Source organism: Ambystoma mexicanum, chromosome 1p (genome assembly GCF_040938575.1).
Source record: "Ambystoma mexicanum isolate Mex_15411 chromosome 1p, UKY_AmexF1_1, whole genome shotgun sequence".
NCBI lineage: Eukaryota > Metazoa > Chordata > Amphibia > Caudata > Ambystomatidae > Ambystoma > Ambystoma mexicanum.
Genome location: NC_090921.1, coordinates 600,918,554 through 600,940,656, shown reverse-complemented (window position 1 = coordinate 600,940,656; position 22,103 = coordinate 600,918,554). Strand labels below are relative to the sequence as shown.

Sequence of the window (22,103 nt, the reverse complement as noted above, 5' to 3'; positions counted from 1 at the left end):
TCGGAGGGGAGGAAGGGTGGGTCGCATGTGAATCTAAGCAGATACAAGCATCAGAAATACGATTACGGTGAGTAATGTATCCCTTCTGAGGCTTGTGGAATCTGCTTAGATCACATGCTGTGCATAGATTAGCGAGCAGTACCATAAGATGGAGGTGGGATGTGAGAAGGGTCATGAGCAAACAGGTGTCTTAGAACCACTTGTCCCACTTGTGTATCTGTCTTGGAATGAGTGTCAATGCAGTAATGCTGAGTAAAAGTGTGAATAGAGCTCCAAGTAGCTGCTTTGCAAATGGTGTCGAGGGGAACATTTGCAATGAAAGCCAGAGTGGCCCCAATGCCTCTAGTAGAATGGGCCCTTGGCGTAAAAGGCAGAGTTTTTTCAGAAAGAGAGTAACACAGCTGTATACAGTTGATAATCCACTTCGAGATCGCGCCTTTAGAGACGCGATCCCCCTCTCTGCCTGTAGCTACGGAGACAAACAGTTGATCTGTTTTCCTTAGCGGTCTGGTTTTATTTACATAGTAGAGGACCGCCCTACGCACATCAAGGGTGTGTAGTTTCACCTCAGCTGAGCTTTGCGGGTTCTGGAAGAAAGCCGGAAGCTCGATGGACTGGTTTACATGGAACTTAGATATAAATTTAGGTGAGAACCTAGGGTGTGTGCGTAAAACCAGTTTGTCTTTGTGGATAGTAAAGAAAGGATCCTGCACTGACAGAGCCTGAATTTCACTGACCCTTCTTATAGAGGTAATGGCTACTAAGAAGGCCGTTTTATAAGTCAGGTGTTTGAGACTACTTTTATGCATGGGTTCGAAAGGGGGGCCCATGAGCTTAGCTAGCACCACATTGAGGTCCCATCCTGGCGGTGAGTTCGAAATAGGAGGGTGAAGTCTCTTTACTCCTTCCATGAAGGCTTTAACTACTGGTACTTTCCACCACGATACTCTGTTATGGGATGTGGTGTAAGCCGAGAGGGCTGCCAGTGTACCTTCAGAGAGTTAAAAACCAAACCTGCGTCCAGCAGGTGGAGCATGTATGTTACAACGTTAGAAGGAGTGCAATCAACCGGGTTGATTTGTTTATTCTGGCACCAAATAACGAATGTCTTCCACTTGTCAAAGTAACAGTGCCTTGTGTTTGGTTTCCTGGATTCTTTTAGGATGTCCATACACCTCTGTGGTAAATTGAGATGGCCAAACTCTATGACCTCAGGAGCCATGCTGCCAGGTTCATTGAGTTGGGTTTCTGGTGCACTGTTTGACCTTGTTGCTGGGACAGTAGGTTGTACCAGGCTGGGAGTTTGATGGGCTCGCACACCGCCATCCTGCGTAGGTGTGGAAACCATGGTTGTCTCGCCCACATGGGAGCAACTAGGATGAGCGTCATCGATTCCTTGTTCATCTTGTACACCACCTTCCTGATGAGAGGAGTTGGTGGAAAAGCGTACGCAAACATCCCTGACCAGTTCATCCACAGGGCGTTCCCTTGGGAGTCTGGCTGGGGGAACCTGGATGCAAATCCTGGGCATTGTTTGTTTTCGCTTGTGGCGAATAGGTCTATAGTGGGGACACCCCACTGATAGAAGAGATCTTCTACGATATCTCTGTGAAGGACCCATTCGTGTTCTTCTGGAAGGGAGTCTCTGCTTAGGGCATCCGCTAGGGAATTGAGCTCCCCTGGAACATGTTGTGATGACAGGAAGATGTTCCGTCTGAGTGCCCATATCCAGATTTTCTGGGCAAGCTTGGACAGATTTGGCGAACGAGTCCCTCCTTGTTTGTTCAGATAGAACATGGCTGTCGTGCTGTCCGTCCGGATCTGCACCGACAAGTTTAGCAGATGGGGCTCGAACGCCTGAAGCGTTCGGAATACTGCCAGAAGCTCTAGCAGGTTGATGTGGTTCTTGGCTACTGAGTGAGACCAGAGACCCTGAGCTGTGTGGTGGAGATGGTGAGCTCCCCACCCAGTTAGGCATGCATCTGTAGTCACCACTGCCTGTACTTCGGGATCGTAAAAGGGTTTTCCCCTTGCGAGATACTCTCTTGTCCACCAGTGTAAGCTCTGTACGAGTGTTGGCGAAACGACCACTAGATCGTCCCACTGACCACTTGCCTGAGACCACTGTTTCGCCAACCATTCCTGCATGGGACGCATGCGCAGACGCGCGTGGGGGACCAGGTAAATGCATGACGCCATCATGCCCAGTAACCGCATTGCTTTGCGTACCGTTATTTGTTGACCTGACTGATAATGTGGAATTTGCAGTATTATATTCCGAATTCTCTCTTCCGAAGGGAAGGTCAACCCTTTCTGAGTATCTAGGATTGCTCCTAGGAACTGTTTTGAGGTGCTTGGCACCAGACTTGACTTCTTCTCGTTGATAGAGAAGCCTAATTCGTGGAGGAGGTAGATAGTCCTCTGAATGTTTGACCTGCAAATTCTTGGGGTTTCCCCCGTTATGAGCCAGTCGTCCAGATAAGGGTACACTGGGATTGCCTCCCTGCGTAGGTGTGCAGCTGCCACCGCCAGTACCTTGGTGAATACCCTTGGTGCTGAAGCTATCCCGAAGGGCAGTACCTTGAATTGGTAGTGGCGACTGTCCACCTTGAAGCGCAAGTATTTTCTGTGCGCTGGGAGCATGGAAATATGAAAATAAGCATCTTTCATATCCAAGGTTGCCATGTAATCCCCCTTTTTTAGGAGGGGGATTACCTCTTGTAGCGTGGTCATACGGAATTTTTGGGGCTTGACATACTTGTTGGCAGGCCGTAAGTCCAATACTGGGCGCATTGTCAAATCTTTCTTTGGCACAAGGAAGTAAGTTGAATAGATACCCTTGTTTACCTGGTGTCCTGGGACGAGTTCTATCGCGTCCTTTTCTAGCAGAATGGCGATCTCCTCGAGAAGGATCTTCTGATGTTCTAAGGAGTGTATTCTTTGTCGTGGAGGGTGGTTCCGGGGACGCTGCAGTAATTCTATACAATATCCTGTGGACACTGTTGACAGCACCCATCTGTCTGAGGTGATCCCTTCCCAAGCCTGGGTGAAGTTGGAAATGCGTCCCCCTACTGGGGTTGCGTGAGAAGGGACCCTGAACTGAGCGTCACTGCTTTGGTGGAGGCGTGCCACCTCCCTTGTTGGGGCTGCCTCTGCCTCTTCCACAACCTCTCTTGTTACCCCTGCCGCAACTTTGGGTAGACTGCTGGTTGTTGTTCCATTGTGTACCCTGTCCTTGGGCATAGTTGCCTCTTTGTGAATTTTGGCCGCGTGGGCGACGAAAATTACTGTTCCCCCTCTGGTTAGGGGGTTTGTTGGTAAGCTGGCCAAGGGATTTGAGAGTCTCGTATTCGTCCTTGGCATTCTTAAGTGCGTCTTCGACCGCTTTCCCAAACAATAGATCGGGTTCCACCGGCTTGTCTATTAATGAAGCCTGGGTTTCTGTTTTGAACCCCGACTGCCGTAACCACGCATGTCTCTTGATAACAGTACCTTCCACTATCAATCTTCCTGCGTTGTCCGCGGCGTCGAAAGTTGCTTTTAATATGCAACCAGACACGGCTCTCCCTTCTGCCGAGATCCGAGCCAACTGGCCCTTTAACGGTTCAGGAGCAGAGGCTATGAGCGCCGCGACCTCTTCCCATTGATGGCAGTTGTAACTTGCCAACAGGGTGGTGGAGTTTGCAATCCTTGCTTGGTAGGCGGACGTTGAGGCTACCTTCCTGCCAAACCCATACAGTTTTTTGCTCTCCTTGTCGGGAGGAGCTTCTGACGACGATAAGGGTGTCCCAGCCCTCTTCCGAGTGTTGGTAACCACTAGGGAGTCTGGTTTAAGATGTCCTCTTATATAAAGAGGGTCAGACTGGGCTGCCCGAAAAAGTTTTTCGACTCTGGGGTTGACGGCTCTGGTGAGGTTAGGATTCACCAGGGATGGATCTATTCTACGTTGGATGGATTTAAGGATAGGGATGGTCTGAGCGACCGGCCTCCTCTCTCCCACCAACTCTTCTGCGAAGTCCCTTTCCTCCTGTACACCGTGGGTGTCGATGTGAAAATGTTCTGCTGCGCGAGCGAGAACTTCATTAAGGAGGGGCTGGTTATCAACTGGCGAGTCGGTAACTGGGGCTTCGCTCTCTACCGGGGAATGTACTCTGTAAATTTCCTGCTCATCTTCTACCTCCTCCAGGTCCCCATCATCCGCATAGTATTCAGTCCCGGTTTGTTCCTCCATAATGTTAAACTCCTGGTCCCCTTCAGGGAAAGGCTGTCCTTGGTATCTGGGGTGTGGAGTAGAGTAAGGCTGCACCTCGAAGGGTTCAGGTCTTTTTTCGAACCGGGCCTTTTTACTTAGGGGGATAGGATCAGAGGAGCCTGAGGGTGTGGCCCCTTGAGGGTCATACGAAAGGAAATGTTCTGGGTTTTTGTCATAAAAATCAGCCAAGGAAGACATCCTTGACATGACCCTGTCTATGTCTTCACTGGACCATTCTTTGGAACAGGGTATGACTTTAGTAGGCAACTTAGGGGACTTATCAAGGGTACCCTTGCTGGATGTTGATGTCCCAGTAGATTTGTGTTTGTCTGTCTGCTTAGGGTGGAAGGATGGTCTTACAGGAGTGGAAGGCTGTGCTTTCCGCTGTTCCCCCCCCCCCCCTCCCCGTGCGTGGAAAAATGTTTTCCCTGCCCCTTGGAGGCCCCAGAGACTTTCGACGCCTGGCGTCGAGGGTCGGGAGAGGTATCTGTGTGTTTCGAGCGTGGGGCCTCGCTGGTGTTAACTGCGGCCTCGGTCTCCTGGAGCGCGGCCTGGGGGTGGAAGTCGTCTTCGTCTTCCGACGATCGAACTTCCGTTAATCTAGGGAGCGAGGCACTCTTGGCAAGAGTGGATGATTGCCTTGCGTCATGAGGCGATCTCGATCGAGAGCGCCCAGAGGACACCGAGTCGGACCGTTCTATCTGTGCCTCTTTCCGAGAAGTCGACGTCGTCGAGGTTCGGTTGGACTTAGTGTGCTTAGTGTGTGTAGGGTGTGTAGCGCTTGCGTCGCCGGGGGTCTTCCCCATAGCCGCCCTGCCGGACAACCTTCCGAGGTCGGGGACCTGCGCTCGGCAGTCTTTCGACGCCGTAATGCCCTCGCCGTCCGAAAGTACGGCGTCGCTGCCATCGCTGAAGGCGCCCTCCGCTGCCATGGCCGCCTGCCTGGCGTGGTGGGCCCAACGCTTTGTCGAACGGTCCTTAAGTGTCTTAGGCTTAAACCTACTACACACTCTGCAGTTCGCTTCGGGGTGGTCCCTCGGCAAGCAGAGATTGCACGTGGCGTGCCTGTCGACCCAAGGGTATTTGCGGTTGCACTTGGGGCAGAATTGGAAAGGGGTACCCTCCATACGCACCTTGAGGCAGCGGGCTGGTAAGTGTAGGAAATATATAAGGTGTACCTATATACCAAGAGTGAAGAGTATGTACCACCCCCCACTCTCCCTACTTGCAGGGCCGAGGCCAGCGGCCTACTAGGCCCGGGCCGAGGCCAGCGGCCTTCCGAGGCCCAGATCCGTCGTGCAGCAGCCGACGGTCGATGTCTTCTCCAGCCGTCGTCGAGTGTCGAGGGTCGACGTTGGGGTGGGGAAGGATGTCAATAAATAATTTTAAACTTCAATAATTAGCAAAAGTATGGCTAAGGCCAGAGGACTCCGCAAGATGCTTCCGACCAGTATGGCGGAAAAAAACAATCTGAGGATCCTAGACGCGTGAGGGATCTTGGGTACAGTGGACGTCACACTAGGGATAGTATTACTGGCACGCCTGTGTCGACGCCCATTTTCGAGTTTCGAAAAACAAACTGTAATACTCCGCAGCTTCCACTAGATGTCGGCCTATGCACAGCATGTGATCTAAGCAGATTCCACAAGCCTCAGAAATATATATATATATACATACGTACACACACACACACACACACACACACACACACACACACACACACACACACACACACACACACACACACGGTTATAGCGTAATCATATTTCTGATGCTTGTATCTGCTTAGATTCACATGCTGTGCATAGGCCGACATCTAGTGGAAGCTGCAGAGTATTACAGTTTGTTTTTCGAAACTCGAAAATGGGCGTCGACACAGGGCGTGCAAGTAATACTATCCCTAGTGTGACGTCCACTGTACCCATGATCCCTCATGCGTCTAGGACCCTCAGATTGTATTTTTTTTTCTGACATGAGGTAGCATGAGGAGTAGCGCGAGTATAGATGATCCAAGCAGATAGAAGATAGATAAGATAAGACTACAAGCATCCATGCGCCTTCTCTCAGAGGGGAGGAAGGGTGGGTCGCATGTGAATCTAAGCAGATACAAGCATCAGAAATACGATTACGGTGAGTAATGTATCCCTTCTGAGGCTTGTGGAATCTGCTTAGATCACATGCTGTGCATAGATTAGCGAGCAGTGTTAGAAGGAGGTGGGAATTCATGAGCAAATACATGTCTTAGAACCGCTTGTCCCACTAGAGTATCTGTCTTGGAATGGGTGTCAATGCAGTAGTGCTGAGTAAAAGTGTGAATAGAGCTCCAAGTAGCTGCTTTACAAATGGTGTCAAGGGGAACATTCGCAATGAAAGCCAGAGTGGCCCCAATGCCTCTTGTCGGGTGGGCTCTGGGCGTAAAAGGCAAAGTTTTGTCAGAAAGAGAGTAACACAACTGGATACAGTTGACAATCCACTTGGAGATGGCACCCTTAGAGACGCAATCTCCCTCTTTGCCGCGGTCAGTTCAATCTTGCTTGGAGGACGCCTTACCGCCTTGGCCTCCCTGGCGACAACGTCGGGATCCACCTGACTTGCCTCGTCCTCTATAGGCTTCCTGCGACGAGGAGTGGGCTGCTTGGCAGTATGTAGAGGAGCCACCGCCGAACCCCTTGGAGGCACCCTGCTTGCCTCCAGAGCTCATAGGACGTCCTTCGTTGCTGGAGAACTCCTAGGGCCTTAGCTGTCTCTGTGTCCGCCTTGATGGCTTGGAGGGACTCATCCACTGTTTTCCCAAACAGGTTGTTCCAGTCAAACGGCATGTCCAAAACCTTGGCTTGTACGTCCTTGTGGAAATCCGTCGCCTTGAGCCACCCTCCTCATCTGAGGCAAACGCTGTTGCCTAGCTGGCGGAAACTGGTGTCTGCAACGTCCGTTGCCACCGTTATGGCGTGGTCCGACGCCACCTCACCTTCCTGCAAGATCTCCAGGGCCTCAGCCCTCTTGTCGTCTGGTAGGAAGTCCAACAGGGGGGCGATCTTGTACCATAACTCCCTGTCGTAGCGGGCCACAATCGCGAGGTCGTTGGCCGCCTTAATCGTTGTTTCTGCCGACGAGATAACTCGTCCCATTGCATCCAGCTTCTTTCCTTCGCCGTCCGGTGGGGAAGTTGACGTTGAGGCCGATGCCCCCCCCCGGCTTTCTTCTTGGCTGCCGCTGAGACGACAGAGTCAGGGGCCGGTTGCGCCCTAAGGCACAAAGGGGCCACGTCGGGGACCCGGTACTACTTCTCGTACCGATCCCTCTTGGCAAGCGTCGTAGACGGGTTCTTAAGAAGGGTGAGACCCTCGTCCCAGATGTCATCCAACAGAGGCACGGCGAGGACTGTCTTCCTCTTGGCCTCGCGCTGTTGGTAAAGGAAACCTTCCTTCTCATCGGGGCAGGCATGAATAAGCTCAGATGCCCTGGCGATCATAGCGTGGAAAGACCCAATCTCGTTGGGCGGGGAGGCCCAGGCTGGAGGCGATGGGAGCTCCGTCCCGTCGTCACCGCCGTCGTCGTCGTCATCATCCGTACCAGTCATGGCTGTGTCCATTCCCGTGCCATCCTCCAGGTATGGGGGACGTGGGCAAATGCTGAGCAGGCCCCGAGGGCTGAAAAGGCGGGGCTGGATGGATCCGTCTTCTCTTGTTTGGGGGACTTCCCGACAGGCCTGGCTCTGGCTCTGGCTCGTCCGTCGGGCCTGGTTCCGGCTCCTCCGTCGGTGATAGGGGCAATCTCGTCCTGCTCTCCGAACAGAAGGATTGTATTGCCAACAAAATGGCTGCCGAGTTGTCCTGCGGCTCCGGAAGCGACGGGCGCACCGGTTGACTAGGAACCTCGCCGGCGCTCTGGTCGTCCTCTTCGTCGGGATCCTTCCCATGGGACCGGGGCTCTTCGACGCCCTCGTCGAGGCCCTCCAAGACTTCAACCAGTTCCTCCTCGGAGGCTGTGTCCGTGTCCACAATGGCCACCAGCTCCCACCTCTTTTTCCGCCGGGGTCTTCACTGGGGTCTTCTCGATGGGCCTGAAAGAGGCTTCCCTCTGCGGTGGCAGGGAAACTCTGGGCACAGAGGTCGCCTCCACTGGTGTAGCCTCCCCAGGCTATGCCAGGGCCGCCGCAACTTCCTCGATAGAGGCCTTAGCCGGGTGATCAAGGCCTTCACCACCTTCTGCGGGCCTGTGGCCTTCACCTTGGGGGGAGGGTCACCGCCTCGGTCCCCCTCGGCTGGATCCTTCGAGACCGACTGGGGCCTCTCCAGAAGCTTCGCCGGGTTCTCGGCTTTCCTCTTCCCTGAGCCAGAGCGTTGGCTTGTGGTTGATGGTGCTGGAGAGGATGCGCCCCGCCTGGCAGCCGAGGAGCCCGACTGTTCGGCGCTCCCGGTGCCTGCGGACTCGCGGTGCTTTGCCTTCTGTTGGGCCCCCGTCGCCAGGACGCCCTCATAGGACTTAGAAGACCGCTCAGACTTCTTCTCACCTGATGGGCTCTTTCCTTCCAGCCAGTTGGAGAGACGAAGATGTCGATCCTTGATGGTCCGTTCCGACATGTTCCCGCAAAACGCACAGTCCTTCTCCACGTGCGTTTTGTCCTCATGAAGGCAGTAGAGGCATTTCGAATGTTCGTCCTCTTTGAACACATTCTGCAGCTGGCATCCAGGGCAAACCCTGAACAGCTTTCCAGGCGTCGAGCTTCCTTTCTCCTTGGCCATGTCCGGGGTAGGACACAGAAACTTCTGGACTCCTCCAAGAAGCGTAACTCAAGGAAACTTCACCCTTGAGGGGCGTAGAAAAATCCGAAACGGGTCCCCATTGATCAGATGTAGACACGGTGGAGCTTGAGGCTCTATTTGACCGAAAAATTAGAAAATCCCTTTGAAAAGCGCGAAAACGCAGCAAAAAGCTTGAGCTAAACACGAGGACTCCCAACACTTGAGCGTGCAGTAAAAATCTGAAGATGGCTGCCAGGGGAGGGTCTTAGGGAGAGGGCAGTCATTGGCTGGGGGCAGTATGGCCCAGAGATCAGTGATTGGTTACCACTAAGAAAGACAGATCAGAAACAAAACTGATACTGATTTTTTTCTTTACCGAGGATTCCCGGCCTGACAGGGAATATTCATGAGCATGTGAATCCATGCCAGATCCCATGCTGGACAACTGTTTTAATTTTATACCATTACGTTTACTATTAATGCTTCTCCTCACCACAAGCTCACTTTGTACTCATGTGAACCGCAGTGTAGTAACATACAAACAGAGGAATAGCCTTCCCAGCTCATTGTAACTGCCCAATGCACATTCACACACCACCACATAAATCTTCCCCATCAAACCCATACATGCACACAGCACACACATTGTAAAACAGACCAACCTATACCTTCTTTTTTTCCCCAAAGAATGCCTACCAAAAAGCAAGTCCGTAGAAAGGAACGTAGAAATAGAGCAAATGAAAATAAAAGTGTCCAAAGTAAGCATCCATGTCGACCATGGTTTGTACAAAATGTTGAAACAAAACAGCTAATCCAATCATTTAGCGAAACAAATGAAGCTTCAACTACAGAAACTTTGCCTCCTCTATCAAAATGTGGCACGAAACAGAAAATGCTTAACAAGAATTCGGCTATCACTACTGCTAACAGTGCTCCTATAAATCCTGATATACTAGCAAGAAACTATAGAAAAAAAAAGTATTTTAGCAAAAATGTTCCACCACAGAGTCCTTCAGAATCTAATAAGAGGAGTGAAATCATCCACAACCCTTAAAATGTACCGTAGAAAATTAATCCTAGAAGCTCTCGTAGACAGTGCAATCCTTCTCAAAAGGAAGTTATTTTAGTTTTAAACAGGATGAAACCACTAACAAAGTGAAGTACTAAACTACAAAAGAAACTTCTATATAAACGGAATGTCAACAAAAATAACTTCTTAAATATTTGTGGAGGTGAATGGAGTCACACAACGACCACAGAACCATATTTTAATGAAGAAGCATACAAACAAAATCAAACAAACAATTGCCATCCATAGCAGTGGACGAGGATATGAAAAAATGTATAATACCATCATGGAACAAGAAACTCTGCTTACAAAAGTACCCTCAGAAAAAGCAGCATTACCTCTCCATTCGACTAAACCAGACCGTCCAGTATACAAATGGCCGTGCACGTCAATGTGTAACATTCCTAACAAATCTTTCAAATCTTTATGCCAGTTCCTCAATCAGGACGTGAAAGGTAAAGACAAAATCAAAATGAAAGTGCTGCAAAATATGGATACCTGTCCAGTGCGCAAATACACAGGACTACAAGGGCACTCATTAGCCTGCATTTCAGGACCTATTTGTAATAGCACCTTCCATGATATCAACACATCATTCAAATGTACGAAATCTAGTTTATAAACTGTACTAGGCTAAAAGTCCAGCTTTAGAACTAGCCAATTAAAATAACACTCTTCTGCATGGTACACCCAAATACCTACAAGAAGAAACCGACCGTATCCAGAGAAAATATTTTGGAAGTGAAAGCCACGTATAAAATGCAATACTTTTAGAATAGACTAGCAACAATTCTGCACATGGCAACCTTCTATTACACACATACAAAAAAGAAATACTAAAATTTAAAACCTACATCCGCTGAAGTATCAAACCGTGTGTGTGTGTGTGTGTGTGTGTGTGTGTGTGTGTGTTTGTGTTGCCGCAAAACTTTTTACAAAAGTAACCAAAACTATAGACGTAACATACAAAATAGAAGACAATGAAGATTCCAAATGGTTTGAATTAGCTCTGTACCTTTTAGCAGAAAACAAATACCAAATAAGTGAACCCCTAATATGTCACAGTTACTGCACTGCAAAACTTGACAACCACCAAACTCCTTCACGTGCTATCACAAATAATTTGGAATTATTCCCACTACCAAAACCCCTGCAACAACTCAATTTGTATGAGAGCATCAAATTCAAACTGTACACCCATTTCAAGCAATAATACACCTTCAACCAAAAACAGCAAAATTACCTCCCACTGAATTGGTGAAAGGCATTCGTGGCAAAGTAGTTTATTTGTCATTAGATCTGACAGAAAATGTGCACACTCCATGAGTGCAACGTCCAATAGAGCATTATTGAATTGTCTTAGTAAATGGTGTACCAACAAAGGACAAAATAATTTGGCAACAACTCGTGGACTTACATAAAGTTAGACAAGCCTTGCAATATATGAAACACAATAATGAATACTACAAAGACAAATATTCAAGAAAGTTTAAGGGAAACAACTAAAATAATTCAAGACTCATCAGAAACTGGTCAATTTGAACTTCTGAATCCTACTACAGTATCCACTCTTTTAGACCATTATACAATTCATCCATTGCACTCTAACGAGAGCATAGATGATGCACTAGAAACTTACCAAATGCGACAAACCAAAGGGTCACCAATGAGCATATGGGAAAAAAGTATAGAAGCATGTGCTTTTCCACTACTATTTCCTACTGACAAAGGAGGAAGATACGATGATAGACCCACTCAGATAACGGCATCAGAATACCGCTCATTACGAATGTATTCTGAAGATCCACATTTTGTCTAAATCTGGGAATACATATTCCACCTACTCTTTGAAAGTGAACTAGCAACCCTATGTTACGGAGTTGCACACATTGAAATCTGGAACTCACTTTCAAAATATGTCAGCTAGGCAATTAATACAAAAAGTGCAAGAAAAAGATAAGGTTTTACAATCAAGCATAACAAATCTGTTTGCAAACATGCGTGGTATGAAAGAATACTGGTTCCGACGTCACAGAGATGTACGTTGTATGATCAGAAACCTTGGACCACCCACTTGGTTTGTTACATTAAGTTGTGCAGAATATGCATGGGAAGATTTACATGATTTCCTACGCAAATCAAACCACAAAACCAACATAGATATACTAACATCCGGAGAACTTTGCTCTCTAGATCCTGTTAACGTTTCAAGATATTTCCACCATCGTTTCATTGCTATGCTACACTTTATTTGTAATAAAACTGTTCCTCCCCTCGGAGAAGTGCAACACTTCTTTTAGAGAAATGAGTACTAAGCCAGAGGAGATCCACATGCTTTTATGGATTAAATGTGCACCTAAATTTGGTCAGGACAGCGATGCCACTGTTTTGCAGTTCATCCAAAAATATGTCACTTGTGAAATCCCTTCAAAAAGGACACAGTGACCTTCATGGACAAATTGTACAATTTCAATGACACAAATGTGGCAAATATTGCAAATACGAAAACAAAGGGAAATACTACACCAAATGCCGCTTTGGTTTGCCTAGAGCAGTTACAGAAACAGATGAAGTAAACAACTTCATGTATTCAGTTCGAGGTAAATCACCTAAGAACACTTATTACATAAAAAGAACAGAAGAATCAAAGTATATCAATGATTACAATGCAATCATTGCCCTCTTATGGAATACAAACATAGATGTGCAGTACATTGTAGACAATTCCACTGCAGTTGCACGATATGTTACAGCCTACTTAACAAAAGCAGAAAAAACAGAGCTGCAAGACCTCTGGAATTACCCATCGTCAGACAAAACACTATCTCAGAAATTGTACAGCCTAGGCATAAAAATGCTCTCTCAGAGAATGTTGCGCCTATGAAGCTGCAGATTGTTTAACCGGTACTGCTTTGTATGGAAAATCTGAAAATATAGTATGGCTAAGTTTTGGTCCTGCTAAATCTAGAAAAAGAGTTCTCAAATCAATATGAGGAAATAGAAACAATAGCCAAAAATAATCCCAACAGCCAAGACATTTTAAAGAACAATTTACTAGACACATACTGCCCGAACAGGAGTACCACTTTTACTTTGCAAACCATGTGTCTATACCACATAGCCCAAAACTATGCATACACAAATAATATAAAACCAGATGAAAGCAAAGGTAGAGTGACAGATTGTGAAGGCAGCTTAGTGAAACTTACCAAACGAAGGTTAATTAATCATGTCAAATTGTTATTAAAAACTCCCCAACAGAAAGAACTATATTACATGTCTCTGTACATGTCTCTGCTACAACTTTTTAAACCATGAAGAAAAGAGGAAGAGATACTAGATAAGTATGACTGCTATGAAGACGCTTTCAAAGCAAATGAAAGCGCTATCACTGAAGTGAACTTTACGCAGTACAAAACGATGTTGCACAATGAATAGCAACACGAAGAAGAACTCCAGGCCCAACTAAATAAGGACATTTCCGACAGTAGTCAACCTTCTGTAACAGGAAGTCAAGAACCACTAGCACAGCCACTAATGGCAAATGAGGCAGAATTAGCTATGACAGAAATGGAAAACACCATGTATGACTATGAAGAAGATAAAGAAGATAAAGAAGACGTAACTGTACTACAATCAACACTTAACAAAGACCAGCACACCATTTTTGAAGAAGTAACAAAATAAATTGCACATGGTGTACAGCACGTAAATAAAAGAATGTACCTGCCAAAATTACAAACCTATACTGCTGTACGTCAGTGGTGAAGCTGGTTCAGGCAAAACATTCTTAACCTAAATCATCAGCAAGTTCCTTCAACAATTGACAAACAACAAACTGTCAGCTGTTGTAACTGCCCCCACAGGTTTATCTGCCTACAACATAGGCAGTGTCACTTTACACCAATTACTACTCCTTCCAGTAGAACACCAAAAGAAATTAGACTATTATAAACTTTCTACAGAAGCTGCAGTGGAACTACACAGAGTATTAAAACAAATGAAAATGCTACTAATAGATGAAGTGAGCAATGTCTCCAACCTAATGTTGTCTTTGATTCACCTCAGATTGCAAGAAGTACTTAAAACAAACTACGAAGAACTCTGCAGGAAAACACATTGTCTTCGGAGATCTTCTACAATTGACACCGGTGAAAGGTGAACCTATTTTTAAAACCTTCGGACACTAACAAAACTGTTGGCAGCATAGGAAATGGCAACATTTCCAATACAGAGAATTAACCGAAAACTTGTGTCAATCTGCAGACCTCACTTACGCCAACATTTTAAAAAGTATTAGAATTGGTGTACTATCTCAAGAAGCACAAGAAATATTGAAAAACCGGCACATCCATGCACTTTATGGCGCATGTGCTACTGAGGTTATGGAACAATTAGTGCACAAAAATGTCAACTGTATGGCCTTAATGCCAACTCTTGCAAGCTGTTCCAAATTCAATGAAACAATGTTAAAAAAAGAAATGCTACCAATAATTCAAATTTGCTGCACAGACAAACTGGACGTACATGGTATGACACTGCCCATGTGTCAGCAAGCCACAACAAGACTAAATACCTCAGAAAATTCAATCTCCAACACAGCTGGGTTGGAAAAAATATTTAAATTGTCCTTAAATTGTAGAGTATGCTTAAACATAACCTTGACATGGAGCAAGGACTAGTTAATGGGGCACTGGGTACAGTTGTTGGCTTTCAAACATACCCACGTGACAACAACATTCAGTTTGTCAATATTCTCTTTGACAAACTTTCAGAAGTAAAAAGGATAGGGTGCTCAACAGCTCGCTTTCTTCTCTTCAAAGACATGTATGTACGTAGAGAACAATTTTCTCCAACTCTTGCATATGCAGTCACCATTCATAAATCCCACAGTCTTACTCTAGACAAAGCATTGATAGATACAGTCTTTAAAGAAGGCATGAACTACGTAGCACCATCACGTTTACATACACTTGACTGTATTTATAATCAACTTTGATGCAAGTAAAGTGAACATTGATATTCCTTGCATTTTAGAATACAATAGAGTGTTCACTATACACCCCCCCATCTGAAATCATATTGTGTTCCAGAAAAAGGAAAACGTAAAAGAAAACTAATGCAAACAGAAATGCAACAGTATCTGACTGCAAATCCTTCAAAGAAAGCAAAACAAGCTAAAACTTCATCAATTACCACAAGCAAAGAAGAACCTATTAGTGAAAGTAAATCAGGTACTTCTTCAAAAGAGGAACACAAACTCCGAAAAAATCACTCAGACACAGAACTATCAGGTCGATTCAAATTTTCAAATGAAACTCGTGTAGGTTGTTACGCAAATGTAGCAATGAATATTGTATTTCAATTGCCACCAATTGTTAACAACATTTACCTACACAGTACAGACCAATTGTGTTTGCAAATGTTAGTCCTTTATAGAAACGCAACAATCCTGACAACACATAGTGTTCACGGAATAAGACAAGAATTGGACTACTGTGCTGGAATGGTGAGGTTCACTATAAAAACTCACAAGAAGATCCACAAGAATTTCTAATGTACTTACTACAAGTACTTGAAAACAAAAACATACCTATACATGCCATGCAGCCAAGACTCTAGGTCCTGGCCACAACCACCACAGCATATCACACCCATTGTGGCTTATAACTTCGCTACGTATACATTTGGTCTTGGGTGCATGGCCTTCGGCCATCCACCCAACACACTCTTGGCCCTCCCCACAACCACCTGATCGATATTCGATACTACCGGTGCATCTATTGCGGTGATCTGCTGCAGTGGTTGTGGCCAGGGCCTAGAGTCTTGAGTATGGCCCACGGCCATGCACCCAAGAATCTAGGCCCTGGCCACAACCACCACAGCAGATCACACCCATGGCGGCTTATAAATCAGTACCACACCCATAGAAACAACATTTTTAACTGTGGCATGTAGTCAATTTTAACATTCGTTAACACCACGCGTGTCCTTAGAACAGTTTCAACTTGCCTGCGCACAGCAGGGACAGAAGTACTATCCTTAGGAGACCTCATTTTCAGTAATTACAAACATCCTGGACAGCGCGGGCATGGCAAATACATCATAAGCACCTGCCGCCTAAATAACTACAGTATTTCACCCATCTTACTCTCTGAACCTGCCCAAGGACTTTGACACACCAAAACACTCCCCAAAACAGCATTTCGCCTCTAGTTGGTGCGGCACTGTCGGCGGATCCAAGATGTCGGGCGCATGCAAACAATCTGATGCACATCACGCCTCAATCCAGACAATCGGAGGACACGTCGCGTGTCTGCGGTCATGACGCAAGCCCCTTAGCCAATTGGTATCTTGTCCGCGTAGCGAACAGGGAAGTGTGACCGCGGAGCGGACATAGATATCACTAATTTTGAGAGACATACTTTTTGTTCATTTTAAAGAAAACTACTGGACGGATTGGCACCAAATTTACAAAATCACGCTTTCAGGACCAAGGTCGTCCTCCTGCCGCAAATTTGGTGAAAATCCGTCCAGCGGTTTGAGCTGTAGGCATGCGCAAAGTTTTTCCCCCCATTCACTCTATGGGGAAAAAAAGACGTTTTGGGACCCCCCCCTATAACTTTTTCCCCCCCTGGACCAAACATCACATTGGTGAGGATTCGTCCAGGGGGAGCAAAGTTATAAGCCACCCAAAAAGTGCTCTTCCTATGGAAACAGCGACTTAACCATAACTACACAGCCACTACCGTGGCCGTGAGAGAGATATATATATATATATATATATATATATAAGAACATGAATTACTGTTTCAATTAATAAAATGAATATTGAGATCATATTACAAAATTAATGTGTTGACTAAATGTGTATGCAGATCATAGCCAGTGAATGTGCACGTTTCATGGGGAACGCCAAAAACGCTGCTTTGTTTGTAAACTCTAGCAAGAGGGAGCAAATAAATGTGGCATTTTTATATACATACCTATAGATAGCTGAATAGGTTTAGACCACATATAATTATATGCATTACGAATTAGATCTGCTCGCACAAACAAACATGTGTACTGGCTACGGCATGAGTTGTATAAGTCACCCTTACTATGTCTATCACCTAGGTGTTTTCTTCTTTTTAAATGAACTTCCTCATAAAGGAGTTACTGTGATCAAGCCACTAGGTTGTGGCGAAACACGTCAGGTTGCCGTTTGGCAACAACATCACTGGGACATTTAGGATTCTTTTTAAACTGCAAATTATGTAATAAAGGTTGTTAACTTTGTACAACCCGTGCAGTTTTTTTGGTTGATTATTGGCCCGCAACGAGGTGTTTGGAAAGGTTATGTGAGGAGTGCTGCTTGACGGAACGGCATCTCAGTATGCTGTATAAGCGCATGATGGGTGGCTGCCTGGGTGTGCCTGTTGAAGTATATGGTGAAAGGGTGCACACTTAAATGTATGAGTGGCTGGGTGAGCGCGTATGGTGAATGGTCAGTATGGTTGTGTTCAAGGGTGTAACAAAGCCTACATTTCAGGGGGGTAACCCTTCAAATCTTCAGGGGGGTAACCCTTCAAATGCTGGGAGAGGCGCCAACTTCATGGGCGGTGGAGGAGGGGTAGATTTGTGTGGGGCATTTAACTTCTTTACGCATTCTAATGAGACTATTCTAGTGCAGCTTCAATGTTAAAAGCAGTTAACTCTTCTTAAATCTGAAAGCATCCACTTATGTACTGATCTGAGAATGAGCGGTCTCCTGTCCCTTCTCTACCCATTGAATCACTCCCTTGATATGTAACTACAAAATGCACATCACGATTTCAATTGCCTAAAAAATTAAGCATTTGAATGCAGGTACTAACAGTGTAATGCTTTACGTTAGTAATTACTGGGCCTTTGTTAACAGCGAAAACCAGGTGCTGTTTAACATCTGTCCTCTTCTGTCCCACAACAGCTCTGAAGGTCAGCCAGGTTGAGTCAACATAGCCGAAAAAGTCAGGGGTAGATGGGGGGCTGGAGTCCAGTCAGCTCAATGGTGTTGCGCCACTGCTTGTGTTTAATGCCTTCATTACTTTTTGGTAATATTAATTACTCCTAGACTTATTCTTCCTCGTCCCAGTACTTGTGTACGAGGCAAAGTGCCTCATACACCAGTACTGGGATGAGGTAGAGGGACATGGAGGTATTGCCTAGCTTAGTTACCTGTAATCATCATTACTCCTAGTCTCACTCTTCCTCGTCCCAGTATGTACCCATGAGGTACCTTGCCTCCTACGTAAGCACTGGGACAAGGAAGAGTGACGTGGGCAGGGCGTGGGAGTGAAAGGAGCTGTGTTGTTGGGGTGTGCATTGTGCATTAAATCCTAATGGTCATTCATGTCCAGGCTAAGCAGGCATGATATGTGGTATTAGTGGCTAGAGAGGCATTTTGGTGCAGCCAGTCCAGTCGTTTCTTAGTTTGGCGTGAATAATCTGGGCATCTCTGATAAAGCAGTCCTGCTAAATGTAATTACCTGGCTAGACTGACATTTGAGGGCTGCCAGTCTAGCCATTTCTTACTGTGGCATTGTATATTTTTCTGGGCATCTGTGATAAAATAACCATGATAAGTGTTATTGCTTCAACTGACATTTTGGTGCAATCAGTCTAAGTATGTATAAATGTGGCCTGACATACTTTACTGTAATATGTTATTATGCGTCTAGACTGGTCTACATTGTGCAGCCAGTTGGACATGTTTTCATTGTGGCATGGCATTTTTAATAGCAAGGCATTACATTAAAGCATTAATGTCCCTGTGCACGGTTTTAAACGCTATGGCTTTTTAGCAACTTTTTCTCAGAAAGTCTGCTGTATAATGCATCAAAAAGACATTTATATCTTTCTCCTAGTGCAGTGTACCCCTGCAGCAGCAGGTTTGTTGATTGCGCAAGCGTGGTAATCTAGGCTGGCCCAGGGTGTGGCACGACCCGTGATTGGTTTCCAAGCTGGGGGCAGACCCCCTCCTCCCTTTTAGCATGGCTCGCAGAAGGGCCCCCACATTTTGTGCTACACCAGTGTATGTAGCTATATACATTTCTTAAAACTGCACTTAGCTCTGTCCTGTAGCAGAGTTTCTTCTTTTGAAAATTGACCATCACAGGATTTACTTTTGATGTTTTTCTTGTAGTCTTAATGAAAATCGCTGGAGCTCTGGAAGACTAGGATCTTCTCGAACAATGTTCTGAATGAAAGGCAGTTTAGAATCCTTTTCAGGATTCCAAACTACCTCACAATATCTGTTCAGAAAATCAGCTCTTGAAAGCATTACCTCCATCTTGGACTGGGACCACAACTGCCTCCTAAACAATACTTGTTAAGAAAGGAAAGCATTACTCTTACCCAGATACAGTAATTACACCCTGTCCCTGTAACCTGCACCCCCCATCCATGTCTCTCAAGGAGCTTGTGCACCCAAAGTCTTTTTAGCATGAATACCACAGGTGAAACCTGGCAGGTAGTGCAGGCGGAACAAATCCAGCCAGTACTGACGGAGGCCATGGAGGCAATGCTACCCTTGAGATAGCCATCATGACCATTGAGATGGTGCCAGCAGTCGTCGAGAAGCACGTGAGGCGACAAAAACTGGTACCGCTGGCCTGGCGCACGGTGTAGTCGACAGTGTGTTGACATGGATGACTATTTCGACAACGGTCATTGTGTGGTTGACGAGGATGTCTTTGGGGGTGACGACGATGACGCTTCTGACGACGAACGATGTTTCGTCCATGAGTTTGACGGACTGGACGATCTCTGGCCCTCTGAAGACAGGGTTCCCTTTGTGCCAGTCGCTGATCCAGATGACAGACGCTGCAGCCACGGTGCTTGTCAACAAGGAAGTTGGAGCGTGCAACGACTTTGCCTTTTTCAACACCTTCCCTTTGGAAGCATCCTCAAAGGATTGTGACCTCTTACCAGAGGGAGTACACTCTTTGGGCCTGCTAGCCTTGGCAGAGGCATGACTGTGCAGACGTCAAACCTTCTGCTAGCCGTGAGACCAGTCTCCGATGGCGATCCTTCCTCGTCTTAGTGGAGTAAGACTAGCAGATGGGGCATCCCTCTACATCGTGGTACAAGTGCAGGCAGTAAATGCACTTCTGGTGGCGGTCCTCAATGAAGCCATTCTTCTGACTATCTTGAACAGGCCAAGAGGAGGCCCTTCTCGGCCTCCGACATGGCGCGTGAACTGGGCCCAGAAATTGGTCTGCAGCCTCACGCGATGTAACGACCCAACGGACAGTCCAATCGAGACCAGCAATGGATCCCTGCTGTTGACAAGTCACGGTGGTGATGGACTGAAGATATTTGGAAGAAAAAACTACCAAAAGAAAAATACTCGAAAAAGTCGAGGCACATAACTAGAGGACTCCCAACACGAAAATGTGCAGTAAAATCTGAAAATGGCCACCAGAGGTGGAGCCAAGGAGGACAAGTCATTGGTTGGGGCAGTATTGCCCAAAGTGATAGCAATAGACTATATAAGCATCAATGAAGTTTTTAGCTTAAATGTTAAACTGCTCTATTTTACTGAGGATTCCGAGCCGGACGATGGGGAATAGTCATAGCATTCAAATCCATGTAAGACCCTATTGCTGTAGAAATAAGATATATTTATGCAATTCCTCAAATAGCTAATCAATTATTAAATGTGTTATCTTTCAGTACATTTGGTGAACTGATTAACATACCTTTATCCAACAGTGTCGGGGACAATGAAGCAAGGTCACTGAACTAGAAGGAAAAGGAACACAATTATTTATGCAATTTTGTCAAGCTTGTTTATAGCTTCATGGATTTAAACAGCTTTGCATGCGTCAAACCACTGAACAATAAAATGCATATTTTCCATGAGAGAACAGCTGAACATTTCTTTACGTGAATGTACCGGGGCGCGGGGGGATGGGTGGAGGGGTTGTGGTGGTATAGCTGCCCATTGCCCAGCAAGATAACTGTCAATTTTATCTACTCACAAGGTTCTTGATTTATGGGGCTTATGGTCAGCTCAATAGTCATCTTCCACATTCTCCCGCTCTCATCTTTGACTGTGGCTGTCTGCTATCCAGGAGTGATGTGCTGCCAATGATCTCTGCCTTAATGCCAGTAAGACCGAGATTCTCCTCATAGGCACACCTGCTCCCTCTTTTCTTGTCACTCTCTGGCAACCCTCTCTTGGCTCTTCCTGCTCCCACCGGTGAGGCCAAAAACCTCAGGGTCATCTTCGACTCCATACTCTCCTTCTCTCCTCACATCTGAGACGTCTCTAAGAAGTCACACTACCAGCTGCACCTCTTCAGAGGTATTCTTCCTTTCCTCTCCTTCCCCCAGAAGCTCACTGCCCCAAGAGATCTGGTTCTCTCTAGGCTGGACTACTACAACAGCTTCTTTCTAAATCTGCCTGCTTTCGCTCTCTGCCCTCTGCAACTCATCCAGAACAGGACTGCGAGACTTGTCATTGGCCTCAAGACCAGGGATCGTATCGCTCCAGGAGTTAAATCTCTGAACTGGATTACATTCAACACCCTCTGCATTGTCCACAAGGCCTTCAACTCTCTTCCTAAATATCTTCAATCTCTAGCTCTTCGCTCATCCGCCTCCAACTCCCTCACGGTTAGTGGCTTCTCCAAGCAACGAGTTGGTGGTAGATCTCTTTCTTCAGCTGGGGCTTCCCTCGGTAACAACCTCCCTGAAACTTGAGGAGAACCATCTCCGGTTCTGGAAGCACCTCAAAACCTTCTTCTTTGCTTCTGCTTTCTCTCATCCTCTTCCCTGCTGAACACCTGGCTGAAACTGAAAATGCACTGGTCACCTGGCTACCCTCTGATCTCGGGCCCAGGTCCCCTCCCCTGCCCTGCCAGTTGCACCCCTGCACTACCTCTTGGCATCCCCCGCACTTAGGGACTGTTTTTCTGTATCCCTACAGCTCCCTACCAGCACTTGACACCGGATGTCTGCACTTGCCACACCTGGCCACACTTACTTATTGCTTATTTATTTTTACTGT

The 22,103-nt window shown here is 46.4% G+C and overlaps 1 protein-coding gene across 3 annotated transcripts in view; it reads right to left on the bottom strand.

Moving 5' to 3' along the window:
• RFX2 (regulatory factor X2) overlaps positions 1-22,103 on the bottom strand; it is a 580,927-nt gene that overhangs the window by 12,611 nt on the left and 546,213 nt on the right. For all 3 annotated transcript variants that reach the window (XM_069649559.1, XM_069649558.1, XM_069649560.1), the window contains one exon: positions 20,791-20,833. In XM_069649559.1, the coding sequence (XP_069505660.1) occupies positions 20,791-20,833 (43 nt within the window). The remainder of the gene's footprint in view (positions 1-20,790; positions 20,834-22,103) is intronic.